Genomic DNA, 13561 nt, shown 5'->3' on the forward strand with positions numbered 1-13561 from the left:
GGACAGGGTCAGGCCCTTTGCTTGCAGCAGGGTTAGAGCAGTGATTCCTCTTGGTTACTCCAAGGAGCATCCAGCCCTGCCTCTTGCCAAGGCTGCTGAGCAGCAGAAGCAGATCGCCCTGAGATAGCCGTCTCCCCACTGCCGTCCTGTTCCCTGGGTCTTTCCAGACCATGAAGATTCATTGAGTCCCATCCTCCTCGTGACAGGCGTGCACATACCAGGACTCTTCCCACACTCCCTCTGCCCTCCCCAGCCTTCCCAGCATCTCCGCTTCCCTGGGGACCTGTAGAGACTCCAGTGCCGTGCTGGGATAACCTTTGTTTACAGGCACCTTGCCAAGCATGGGGCCACCCTGACATGCCTCCCAGCTTCTCATGGGCACCAACACCCTAAGAAAAGCCTCAGTAGGGTCCTACACAGCATTTTCTTTTCAGGTGCACTTGGGAAGTGAGGCTAAGGTTTGGAGGAGGAGAATTGCTGAGCTGGTGTCCCTGCAGAAGCCCTGCAAGCACCGTGGCTCGTCCATCCCTGGGCAGATAGCAGCATCCTCCTGCTCCTCACTGGAAAATGCCCAAGTCCATGGGCAGGGACTGAGCCACAGCTGTGGTTTAATTCCTTGCAGCAATGCAAAACCAGTGTCCAGCAGATTTTCTCTGTGTGTCATGCCCCGGCCCACGCACACTACGGGAAGGCTGCACAGCATTGGGAACGATGCCCTGCACGCAGGGCTCAGTGCCTGACGCCCACGAGAACCATAGGATGTTGTTTCTGCCTAATAGGGATTTTTTTTTCCCTTAGCCCTGCAAAAGAAACCTGGATAAACATCAGCTCCTGAAGGACCACAACTCAAAAACCCAATGCGCTCAATCTTTGCTGTTCAGAGCTGGGACCTGGCATGCGGTTTTCAGTCTGATTTCCAAGGAAACCAGGTGCGTGCCCCCATCCTGCGCCTCTGCACCTCCCACCCACCGAGATTTCTTTTTTGCCAAAGCAACCATTCGCACCAAGCCGCCTTTCAAAGGCCATGTTAGCAGCTCAGTGCTCACAAACCATTAAAGACTCCCCCAAGCAGCAGTCCCAACCCACCAGCCCTGATCTCCAGGTGTGTTTCACCCATATCCTCAACCTGTCCATTCATTCCATCACCATCCCGTTTCCTTCCAAAACCCTGCAGCCACCCAGCACCACAGCCCCTGGCCCATTGCAGAGGTCGTGCCGGATTGTGCCTCCAGCCGACATGCCTGAGTCCTTTTGAAGCTGGAGCCCCTGGAATCCATCCAGGACTGCACAGCTTCCCCCCTCCTCCCAGCACATCTGGGCAGCTGTGCCCTCCGGCAGCATCTCATGTGGTGCTCACAGTTTCACCCCAGCAGTGCGCTGACATCAGCACAGCTTCCTGCCCGCCGACACCGCTGTGCTGCACATTCACCCCGGACCCACACAGCCCCACGGCACGGGGCGGAGAGCCCCAGACAGCCCCACAACCCAGGCTCGGTGAGCCCTGGGGACCCTCGCCACCGCTGCCCCGTGACAGCCAGCGCCATGGAGTCGGTGGCTCTGTACAGCTTCCAGACAACGGAGAAGGATGAGCTGCCCTTTCAGAAAGGAGACATCCTGAAGGTATGGGGAACAGGAGAGCATCAGCTTTGGGTGACGCCAGTTATGGGGAGGGGGTGGATGATGTGGCTGTGTGGGACAGAGTGGTCACACAGCATGGGGCAACGCTGGTGCTTTCATTGAACCTGGCTTTGTTGCCTCGTTGGGGCTTTCTGTGGAGTAAGGAGCAATCCTTGAGGGTTTTGAGGTGTGGAGCAGCATCCCCAGCAACAGTGGGTACCACCTGGCCGTGCCACCATGCACATCTCCAGAGAGACTCCAGCTGGGATGAGGCAGGTGGCCTCCCTGGCCATTGGTGCCACCCACCATGTCCTGTAGTAGCCCCCCTGGAGTTGGAATACCTTCTCCCTGCCCTGTGGAGGCATTGCTGGCCGCATGGACCTGGCAGCAGGGAGCATGTGCCCAACCCCCCCCCCCCCCCCGCCAGGTGCCAGCACCGGGACAGGCTCTTGAATACCACCCTAACATCCCAAAAATCTTCAAGGTGGACTTAAAAGACCCCCAGGGGACTGTGGCCCTGAAACAAGGGCGAGGGCACCCACGGCCCTCCGCGCTGCCTGGCCACTCACCCTTCATGTGGGGCTGATGCTGAGATGCTGGCAGCTCCTCCTGGACTCCCAGCCACCCCATATGGGTGCAGCCAGCCCTGGGGGGGCATGTTCTGGCTGTATCTCCAGATCCCAAACCTGCCATGCCCACCCCTGCCTCCCTGGTGTGCTTTCCCCCCAGCCCCAGCGCTGTGCCCTGGGGTTTCGGATCCTGTTTGCACAGCTGTGCTGGCCCCCGGGCCCCTGCGTGGGAGGCTGGAAAATGGTGTCACGCGGAAGCTGGTGTCAGCAGCCCCGCTTCCTCCCACGGAGCACCCAGCTGCCACCACGACACGGGGACACGGGGGCCTGGCTGCTGCCCCAGCTCCTCCAGGGATGGATTTCACCTTCTTCCCTGGACAGGGGTCTGGGGCAATGCTGGGGAACCCCAGGCTGACCATGAGCTGAGAAGGGCTGGGGAGAGCAGCGAGCTTGGTACGGGTGCCCCCAAACACCCCCAAACCATATCGTCTTTGTTAGAGCCCCCTTTTCCCCAGGTTTCTTTGGGGACATGGGATCTGGGGCAGCAGTGAGTGTCCCTCTCAGCTCCTCTCGCAGGGGGATAGTGGCTGGGCTGACACTTCCTTGCTCTTCTCACACTTTAGATCCTCAACATGGAAGATGACCAGAACTGGTACAAGGCTGAGCTGTACGGCTGCGAGGGCTTCGTCCCCAAAAATTACATCAAGGTCAAGCCACATCCGTAAGTGCCATTGTACTACATGGGGAATGGGGGCTCAAAACCCTGCCCTGGAAGCACCCACCAGCACCAGGACATCCTCTCCCACTACCCAGGCAGCAATGTTAGCAACGCATCCTGATTCCCAAAGGTCTGCCAGGAGCCAGAATAGTCCCACACATGGGGAAACTGAGTCACAGAGCAATAGGGGTCTGCCTGCCAGGTCAGTCTGCCATTGCCACCACAGCCAGAGGGGACAGGAGGCAGCAGCATGCCCACGTACCCCCAGCACACAGAAATTCAACCCTCGCACCGGGCTGCCCGCTAAATAAATGATAACTGGGAAACAACAAAGCATTACGGGATTACGACTGCATTAGACACACTCCTGTGAGTGTGTCATTAAAGCCCAGCATAATCCATTCCTGGTTTAACCTGTGTTTGATGTATCTTTATCCTCTGGTAAATCACATTTAAATGCCAAACCTGCTTGGGGCTGCGGCTGGGGAGCAGGAATGCGTGGGCTTGGGGCAGCCTGGAGTAGATGCCATTGCATCTCCAGCTTTGGTTCACAGTGGGTGAGATGCAGCCTTTTCCATGCAGCACCTGGAGGGCTGACAGTAGGAGATGCTCTGTGCTGAAGTCCATTGCTGGTCATCACAGGGCAATTTTAACAGGTAACAAAGGGTCTCTGTGGTCTGGGGCTCCCAAATGCCCAGACACAGCCTTGTCAAGGATGGGAGCCAGGGACTCTGCCCCTCCACCTCGTTTTGGCAGCTGCTGGCAATGCAAGCTGGAAGGATTTCATCCTGGCATGGAGCAGGTTCTGCTATGCAAGCCCTCCGGTAGCAGAGCTGTTCCCACAAGGTCCATGGGATGTGGGGGCAAGAAGGGGGACAGGCAGCAAAGTGGGGACTGAGGTGTGGTGAGCCAGGTGACAGGATGTGGCTGTGGCTGTCGGCGATGCTGCACAAGTGCTGCCAGGACGAGGCAGTGCACAGGGACACGTCTGCACCCACAGCACCTTGTGTCTCCCCCCCCGATGAAAACAGTGTGATAAATCTGGGGGGAAACGAAGGGGGAAACTGGTGGGGGGCAAACCCAGCTCCATGGGGAACCCAACCGGAACCTCACCCCCACCAGCACCCGGGATTCTCAGTGCCTCCATCCTGTGGGGTGGGGATGTGGCACTGGGGTATCCCGGGGTGTCGAGGGGTCCCCATGCAGCTGAGCCCAGTGGTCCTTGCAGGTGGTACGCAGGCAGGATCTCCCGGCACCTGGCAGAAGAGCGGCTCCTCAAGCGCAAGCACCTGGGAGCCTTCCTGATCCGTGACAGCGAGAGCACCCCAGGGGAGTTCTCCATCTCCGTCAAGTAAGTGGCCGTGGAATGCAGAGGACACCTGGTGGGATGGGCAGGGGTCTCCTGCAGTCCCCCCTTTGGGGACCAAGGGCTTCAGGCCACCCTCATGCTTTTTTGCCACTGTGGTGCTGTGGATGAGGCGAGAACTCTTCCCCGTCCTGGTCACCTCGAATGGTTTGGGGGCTGCGAAGCTGTGACCCCAACATATCTAGGGTCTTCCAGCTCCCTGCTTGTACCCTGCCTGCACTGCTGAGCTGCATCGCTGCTTCACGCAGAGTCCCTCACCGAGGTACCCCTAAATACAGCCATGCAAGGAATGATGAGGCTGGGGCCAAGTGGCAAGTGCAGCTCAGGAACCATGATCCGGAGAAACAAGCTGCCCAGAGCACCCCCAGGGCTGCAGCACCCCAGTGCCGCGGGGATGATGATTTTGGCAGCCAGGGCTGAGGGGAGGCAGTATGCCAAGGGGCAGAGCGTGCCCCCAGGACTCTCATCCCACCGCTGCCCCTTCCCTGCCCAGGGCCAGGGTAGAAGGAACAAGCCCCAGGCCAGCCAGGCACTTTCTCACACTGCTAATCACTAATTAAGCGTTTAAGGAGGTTCTTGCCCATAATGAAAGGGAGCCGTGTTCTGCTCTGCGTCACCAGCGAGGCCAGGTCCCTGCCCCTGCCCGGGGGCCTGGCAGTGGCCCCATGCCAGCCCAGCAGCGCGGGCACCCCAACCCACCACCTCCAGGTCCAAACCAAGGGAGTGCCAGCGCACAGGGCTCGGAGAGAAATCCCACCCTGCCCCATGCTCAGGCAGCTGGAGGGTCCCCAGGGACACAGAGGATTTGGGAGCCTGAGCCCAGCCTGGGCAGTCACGTCTCAGGATGTGCTGAGCTGAGACCTGCAGCTCTCATCACACTTCCCTCAGATGTGGTCCATGGTTGGTCTCCGGACAAAGCCACCTGCAGTCACGCTGCCAGCCCCGAGCCCACGGGCATCCCACTGTGCCAGGGCTGGGCACGGAGCTTCAGCAGTGTGTGGGATGAGCTGTGGCAGGTCTCGGCTGTGGGTCTGTGCAGCCAGCTTGCCAGGAACCCTCACCCAGTGCCACGCCAGCAGGGGCAGGAGTGACCTCAGTGCCACTGTCACCCCTGGCCAGGGCAGTATGGGTGTAGTGAGACCCACGGGCGCAGCCACGTCCCACACAGCCTGACCAGCCCTTGGTCTTCGTAAACAATGCCAGAAGGGGCGCTGAGTGCTGCCAGCATCCCAGAGCTTGGGTAATGTCCATCCTTCTTCCACAGCTACGGGCTGCAGGTCCAGCACTTCAGGGTGCTCAGGGAGAGGAACGGCAAATATTTCCTCTGGGAGGAAAAGTTCAACTCCCTCAACGAGCTGGTGGATTTCTACAGGACGACCACCATCGCCAGAAAGGAACAGATCTTCCTCCGGGATGAGGACCAAACCCAGGAGGTACTGCCAGGGGATGGGGCCATGGGGATGTGCAGGGCTGGGGGACAGCACGGCCAGCAGAGAAGGTGGGCTGGGAACCTGTGTCTGATCCCCTTTGGGATCCCCCATTGCTCCTCTGGTACCAGGGCTGCCACTGCCCCCCATGGTCCATGGAGAAACTGAGGCAGGGGATGGGCCCAGGGATCATCAGCACCATCCTGATCTCACTGCTCAAAGGGAGGTGTCACAGGGCCACAGCTTACGGGGAACAGGGATCTCCTCCTACCTGACCCTTCCTGCTTCTCCCTACCAGCCATGGGACACTGGGAATTGCCCTGCACCCAGGGCTGCCCCAAGGACTCCATCTCTTCCCATGGCGGGGTTTTCCCAGCTTCCATCTCTCATCCTCAAAGAGGGCAACCAAGTACCCCAGCTCCCTCTGGTCCTCACCGCATGTTGGCGCGGCATCCTAGGCACGCCGGGGGCTCAGGCAGCACAGCCCCGTGCAGAGCGGCCGGCGGACACGGACACCTCTCCCCACTCCCATCCCCTGCCTTCCACTCTCCTCCAGGTAAGGAGACCCAAATTCGTGCAAGCCCAGTTCGACTTCTCAGCTCACGATGGCTCCCAGCTGCCCTTCCTCCGCGGGGATATCATCGAGGTCCTGGACTACCCCGACCCAAACTGGTGGCTGGGCAAGATCTATGGGTGTGTTGGCCTCTTCCCCCGCAACTACGTCCACCCCATCCACAAGTGAGGTGCCACCAGCGCTGCGGACAGGACTGCAGCCTCTGGTTTTCCCCACTCACCGGAGCTGCTTTGGGACTGCATGGAGTCTGCACATCCCTTCATCCCGATGGATGGTGCCCATCCCCACGCCAGGCTGCTGACATGTAGTCCCAGTGCTACATGGGCTGTGCTGGAAGTAGAGGCAAGGCTGCAGTGCTCCCCATGTGGGATCTGCCTGGCTCCTGGCTCCAACACCCTGCAACATCGGGTCTCCCTGCTTCCCAACCCAGGAGACATCCATGGCCCCCAGGCATCACCTCTCACTGCAGGCTGGCAGTGGTTCTCTCTGGGAAGAGAGTGAAGAGTGTTGAACTGGGGCCATGAAAACTTCTCCAAAGCTGTGACCCAGCGGGATGGGAGAAACAGGAGAGGAAGACCACATCTGTGTCAAATCTTCTCCAGACCCTGTAAGCGAAGCCCTGGCTTCAGGGTGGGCTGCAGGCAGCCAGGATGCGGCCAAATAACACCGTGGAGGGATGCTGGGGCTTGGGGTGTCAGGAAAGGCGGCTCTGGAAGGATTCAGTCCCACAGGTGCTGTTCATAGCTGCAAATTCTGTCTTTTTATAATATTATTTTTTATTTAGAGCTAGTAAAGTATGTTCAGGAGACACCCTCAAGCGTGACTGTTTCTATTCCACCACCACTATGATGATCCAGTGGCCACGTGTGCTCCTGCTGCTTCGCTGTGGTTTTGCTTCCCCTGCAGCCCCCATTTGTCCACCCCGATCCCTCACCCCAGACCCTCCCCAGGGATTTGCTGCCCCTAAAAATGCCCCACATGCTTCACAGCCTCTCGAGATTCACTCAGAGTCCACAGCGCTGAGAACACCCAGCTCATTGCACCAGTGGATTGAAACATCCTATCTCCCAAATAAGATAATTAAAATCTAGCACACAAATGCCCATTCTTCCCCCTCTCCCAGCGTCTTTCCTCCCTCTTTCCACCGTGGTTCCCAGGGGGCCAGAAGGATGCTAAGCAAAATAGGCATAGCAGAAAATATTGATGCACATCAGGATAACGGCATTGATGCTGCAGACACGGGCCCAGAAAGGGGGGTCCGTGGTATCTCTGAGGGCCACAGCCAGGGGTCCCTGGGCCTTTGGTGGCTGCTGGGCTCCTGGGGCAGCTGAGCAGGAACCTGGCACAGAAAGACAGAGAGCATGGGGAACAGGGGTTGGGGAAAACGGTGACCTCATGCTAGCCCTGGGGAAACTGAGGCACGGGGTATCCGTGCTGTCCTGCTGCTCATCACAGGCAGGGAGCAAGGGCACTGGAGGTGCCTACATTGTCAGACACCCCCAAGGACACACTCACCATCAGGGGGTCCCTGGGATGTGCTGACCACGGAGGGCTGGGAGGGCTCACGTGAGAGGGTCCACCAAGTGAGATCCTTTAGCTGGAAACCAGAGCAAGATGTGGTGAGAAAACCCCTCCAGGCCAGACCCCACCATGGGGACCCCCCGTGTGAGCTCGGGGTGACACCGATGTCTCTGGCCAAGGAGGTCTAGCGGTGGGCGCAGCCCTGGGGCGAGGGGTCCCACACATCCTGCTCACCCGGGCGGGAGGCGGTGGGGTGGTCAGCAGGCTGCCCCCCACCACGACTGCGGCCGTGGCCGCACAGAGCAGGACAGCGAAGTGCAGGTAGTGGATGTCGGTGAGCAGCCAGGGTCGCTGGTCGGGGACCCCACAGCGGGGCGAGGGGTACGCCAGCTCCAGCCCCATCCGTGCCAGCCCCAGCGCCAGCCCCGCCATCAGGCCCCAGAAAGCACCCTGCAAAGCAAAGGGCTCAGCGGGTGGCCAGAGCGGAGACAGCCGCCTCACGAAGGGACACATGCCCCTGGAGAGCTGCTCCCTCTCTGGCCACCCCTGGGAGAGGGTTGAGCACCTCGGGGTGCTGGGAGAGCACCCCAGCCAGCCAAGCCCTGCCCAAACCTGCAGAGGTTGTCCCCTGCCACCCCCATCACCTAGGTCATGCTTGGTGGCCACACACCTGCCTCCTTCTCCTCCTCCTTGCACCAGCCACTCACCAGCTCCCTGGAGAAATGCTGTCCAGACTTGGTTCCTCTCCCCAATCCCTCCAGCATCACCTTCCCATTCCTCCTCCTGACCACCCAAGCCCCACAGGGTCCACAGGAGCAGGACAAGCAGGGAGGTTTTGACACCACCCCATGTCTTGAGTTGTCCCCAGGGCCACCCCAGGTGTGTACCTGCTCGTTAGCTCGAGGCCAGAAGACGGCCAAGATGAAGACAGCGGTGACTGGAGGAGCCAGGTAGCTGGTGACAGCCTGGATGTAGAGGTAGAGCTGGCCACCACTGGAGCTCTGCAGGATGGGGATCCAGACCACGCTGAGAGCCACCAGCACCACCGTGACCACCCTGTGAGCAGCAGCGATGTGGTGCAGGGGGATGCTCCTGTCCAACCCACACCTCCTCGCACCCACACCATCACCGTGGCAGAGGGGAGTCCCCAGGGTCAGGGGTTAGGTCCCAGCACCGTTGCAGAGGAGCTGGCGGGAGATGCAGGGGGGTCAGTGGGAGGATGTTTGTCACTGTGTGACATCCCCAGGGCCACAGAAGATGCTGATTCTATCAGTGTCAGCTCTATCCTGGGCAGGTGAATGCTCTCCAGGCTCCTGCCCAGCCCTGAGGGCTGCTGGGTCAAACCCCATCATGGGGAACCACCAGGCAACGGGCACTCTTGCTATGAAAAGCCCCCAACTGGGTGCTCTGGCAACATTTGCATGATGCTTTCAGCACCTCTGCATCCAGTCAAAACCCCCAAATGAGATCTGGAGACATGGGATGAGCTGCCCCATGCTCAGCTCCCCCATCCAGGCTGTGACAGAGGGGTGGGTTTGTCCCCCATCATCACCCCATTCCCATCCTCGCCCAAAGCCCAGCCGCATCTCACAGCATCACCCTCCTCCAAAGCAAGAGGCATTGGCCAGATCCCAGCTTTTTGGGCCCAATCTAAGCAGGCAGGTTGGGCAGGATACATCCCCAAAGCTGCCAGATTTATAGCTCGGCCCAGTTTATTTACAGCTTTGCAGAATAACCTACGTCTCCATCTGCTCAGCTCAGCTTAAAAAGCAGGAGTAGGGAAAAAATAAAATAAAATAAAGCACTGAAAGCCTCTCTAGAACAAGCCCCCGCTGCTGCGTGTGCTTTGGGAAGAGGAAGCAGCTTGGGCGTCAAATATCCTCTGTGTCCAACAGGGAAGGAGAAAATCCCTGTGTTCAGTACAACTTAGAGAATCATAGACTCATAGAATAGTTAAGGTTTGAAAAGACCTCTAAGATCATCCAGTCCAACCATCAACACAACACCAACATGACTATTAAATCATGTCCCTAAGTGCCACATCTACAAGGTTTTTGAACCCCTCCAGCGATGGAGACTCCATCACTGTCCTGGGCAGCCTCTGCCAGGGCTCCACCACTCTGTCAGTGAAGAAATTTTCCCTGATATCCAATCCAAACATCCCGAGGCCATTTCCTCTCATCCTATCACTTGTTACTTGGGAGAAGAGACCAGCACCCACCTCACCACAACCTCCTTTCCGGAAGCTGCAGAGAGTGATGAGGTCTCCCCTCAGCCTCCTCTCTCTCAGGATAACCATTCCCAGCTCCCTCAGCAGCTCCTTACAACCCCTGTGCTCCAGACCCTTCTCCAGCTCTGTTCTCCTTCTCTGGATGCGCTCCAGCCCCTCAATGTCATTGTTGTACTGAGAGGTCCAAAACTGAACACAGGATTCACGGTGCAACCTCACCAGCCCTGAATACAGAGGCACGATCTCCTCCCTGCTCCTGCTGACCACCCCATTTTTGATCCAAGCTGGGATGCTCTTGGCTGCCTTGGCCACCTGGGCCACTGCTGGCTCACGTTCAGCAGGCACTTTAAGTCACAAAGGATGCTAAAAGGTCAAAATGGGGAAAACGCAGAGGTGTCTGAGCATGGTGGTGACCTGGGGGTGCTGGATGGCCCTGTCCTACTCCGCATGCAGCCCAAGGTGGGGATCCAGGCAGGGGTGGAGGGCAGAGCATGGGGGGGGGATTAGGGAAGGATCGGATGTTCTTGCTCCCGTGCCATTGTCTTCGCACAGAGAATGCATCAACCACCAGCAGGGATCTCCAGCCAGGCAGCATGGTGGGAGCTCAGATCCCAGGTCCGAGATCTCTCTCCCATCCCGTGAGCAAACCTCTTCCCTCCCCATGCTGAGCTGGACGAGGCATCCCCGCCCTGGCATGTCCGGGGAGCAGCTGGGACCCCCAGACAGCTCCTTAGAAACAACCCTAAGCCTCCTGTCCCTGTGCTGGCAGGCAGGAAAACCTCAAACCTCCAGCATCAACAGCTTTTTTTTTTTTCCCCTCTGCAGAGGGTTTCTTGTTTGCTATGTTCCCGCGGGGCCGTACGGCGGCAGCATCTCGCAGCACCCTGCTCCCACAAATCGCCCGATGTGCTAACGAATCTCACTCGGGATCGACTGCAGCAGTGACTCCTGCCCCGGGCAGGCAAAGCCCTTCGCAAACACTCATTAACCATCCCTGAGAAAGCACTCTGGCTTTATTACACCCCTTGTCAGAGGCACCGAAGCCTGGGCCAGGGAGGGGTGAGGCTGAGACAAGCACCCCAGTTCCTATGGGTTCCATACGGGACCACTGTTCCCCAGGATCCATCCCCTTCCCACCCTCTGGTGATGGAGGATGCCAAGAAAGAGTGACCTTCCAGTACCTGAAGGGGCTACAAGAGAGTTGGGAAGGGACTGTTTACACTCCTATGGAGTGATAGGATGAGGGGCAATGGGTATAAACTGGAGAGGGGAAGATTTAGACTGGAAGAGTTTCTGCATTGTGAGGGTGGTGAGGCCGTTGCCCAGGAAAATTGTGGCTGCCCCATCCCTGGAGGTCTTCAAGGCCAGGTTGGATGGACCTTGGGCAGCCTGATCCAGTGGGAAGTGTCCCTGCCCATCACAGGGGGGTGGAACTGGATGATCTTTATGGTCCCTTCCAACCCAAACTATTCAATGATTCTATGAAGAAACGGCTGCTCCCGGAGCCGTTGGACCAGCCAATCCTCCCCACAGCCCCAAAGCAGCTCAGCCAAAGCCCTGACCCAGATTCCCTCCTTGTTATTGTCTGCCCTGCGCCCAGGACACTCCTCGTGCACCCCGGCACCGTGCCGCGGCATTCCCCAGCGCTGACTCTGCCGCCCCAAGCGCGGCACTGCGGGCGGGTTCCCGGGCTCCCATCAGAATCCGCCATCCCTTGGGAGCAGCCGGGACATGTGTGGGCAGTGCTGCTCTTTGCCACCTGGCAAAGGTCCCCATGCATTTTGCTGTGACCTCAGCGGGAGCAGCCACCGGCTTTGCCCCAGGGCACTGGCTGGAGGGAGAAGCTTCACACCGGGCACAGCCCCGTTCTCCAAACGCCCCGGCTGCCTTTGCAGCATTTCCGTGCATAAAATAAGCCAAGAGTTTGTTTTTCTTTCATAAACGATGCACTTTGCAGGCTCCCAAGCACCAAAGGCAGATCACAGAGGGCCAGACCAGCCCGGCCAGTCTCCCCGAAACCCCCGTCCCTACCTGCCCACCAAGAGCAGCTCTCGCTCACCGGCCCCCGGCCTCAGCTTCCTCCAGATGTCCATAGTGAAGAGGGTGCTGCTGCTGTTGAATATGGAGGTCAGGGATGACATGAGTGCAGCCATCATCACCGCGATCATCAGACCCCGCAGCCCTGGGGAAGAGAGGGACTGTCAGGGGGGTTGCTGAGCCAATGGGGATGGGATAGGAAGGGATGGGATGGGATAGGAAGGGATGGGATGGGATGGGAAGGGATGGCATGGCATGGGATGGCATGGCATGGGACAGCCCTGATACGTTGCCTAAGGGTAATACCTCCCACTACTCCAGGCATAAGCTGGCATCTTCCCCAGGGCAGGGACGTGGTTTGGGGACACCCAGCTGCACCCCAGCATGCTGAGAGCTTGCATTGCCCTCCAGGTACTCCCATCCTCACTGCTGGGGTCACTCGAGGAGGGCTGTCCTGTGCATAAGCCAAGACTGGCCATGGGGACGTCCACAAAGGCTGCATAGATGGCCCCACAGTGTGGCAAAGCCCAGCAGAGATGGAGAAGCCCCCTCCCACCCACCTACCGCTGGGCATCAGCTCAACAACCAGCTTGGGATAGGCGATGTTGGAGCAGCCCACAGCAGCCCCGCACACCCGGGCACACTCCTCTGGGTCCACGCAGGCCACGGTGTCTGGAGGACAAAGGCAGATGATGTGCTGAGACCTCTCACGCTGCAGAGGCTGATCCAGCACCCCCTCCATCCCCCCAGCACCCTGTCCCATCGGGCTGGATGCGGCCGCGGTGCCCAGACCTTGGTGAGGAACCAGGAGGAGAAGTAGGGAGAACATTCCGCACGCAGATCCACCCCAGCCTCATTCCCCCCATCAGCCCCAACACAAGCACAATCCAGCCCAGCAACATCCCCCTCACCTCCTGCTGCCTCGCGCCCAGCCCAGCCCCAGCTGGATCTACCCTCACCAAGCCCTCCCCGCATTAAATCCAGGCACAAGCATTCCAGGGGGACTTCCAGAGCTGGGCCAGGCTCTGCCAGGACCTTAGGGTACAGCTGGAGGCAGCAGAACCCCACAGGCAGGCGCTGCCCGTCCCCACGCACGGGGCCATGTGGGTTCATGCACCGTTGAGGCAATGAGCTCCGCATGGGCAGCACCCAGCAGCGCCCTGAGCCGTGCGTGGAAGCCGGCCAGGACCGTCACCGCCCAATTACGTCTGTGTCTCAATGAGCGCTGAGCCCTTTTTTTTTATTGTCACGCTCATAAAATATTGAAACGGATGGAAATTAATGTCAGGCATAAATATGGATGTGCTGCCTGGCTCCCCGCTCTGCATCCTCCCACATTGGGAGGAGCACGGGCGAGCCCTCTACACGCCTGCCAGCGTGGTCCTGGTCCTCCTGCATGGTGACCCCCCAAAGCAGGGCACAGCCCTAAGCCCCCCTGGCAGAAGAAGTCAGGGAAGGCAAAAACCAGCTGGGAACACCTTGGAGCCTTCAAGTCAAGGGAT

The 13561-nt window shown here is 59.0% G+C and overlaps 2 protein-coding genes across 6 annotated transcripts in view; one reads left to right on the forward strand and one right to left on the reverse strand.

The window, feature by feature from the left end:
* Positions 1-1374: 1374 nt before the first annotated feature.
* GRAP (GRB2 related adaptor protein) lies at positions 1375-7007 on the forward strand. Its single transcript, XM_009562178.2, has 5 exons — positions 1375-1620; positions 2810-2907; positions 4133-4255; positions 5535-5703; positions 6254-7007. The coding sequence occupies exons 1-5, from the start codon at positions 1543-1545 to the stop codon at positions 6437-6439; spliced, it is 654 nt and encodes a 217-aa protein (XP_009560473.2). The 5' UTR covers positions 1375-1542; the 3' UTR covers positions 6440-7007.
* A 231-nt stretch (positions 7008-7238) lies between these two features.
* The window catches only part of SLC5A10 (solute carrier family 5 member 10), a 41313-nt gene continuing 34990 nt past the window's right edge, over positions 7239-13561 (reverse strand). For 2 of the 5 annotated variants that reach the window (XM_054080501.1, XM_054080505.1), the window contains 6 exons: positions 12624-12731; positions 12054-12204; positions 8680-8848; positions 8027-8242; positions 7787-7868; positions 7241-7610 (listed from right to left, as the gene is read on the reverse strand). In XM_054080501.1, the coding sequence (XP_053936476.1) occupies positions 7444-7610; positions 7787-7868; positions 8027-8242; positions 8680-8848; positions 12054-12204; positions 12624-12731 (893 nt within the window). In that variant the 3' untranslated portion in view covers positions 7241-7443. Of the gene's footprint in view, positions 7611-7786; positions 7869-8026; positions 8243-8679; positions 8849-12053; positions 12205-12623; positions 12732-13561 lie in introns of all 5 variants that reach the window. The other 3 variants (XM_054080506.1, XM_054080502.1, XM_054080503.1) reach the window with 3 other exon arrangements.

The sequence above is a fragment of the Cuculus canorus genome, chromosome 15, assembly GCF_017976375.1.
Source record: "Cuculus canorus isolate bCucCan1 chromosome 15, bCucCan1.pri, whole genome shotgun sequence".
Classification (NCBI taxonomy): Eukaryota; Metazoa; Chordata; class Aves; order Cuculiformes; family Cuculidae; genus Cuculus; species Cuculus canorus.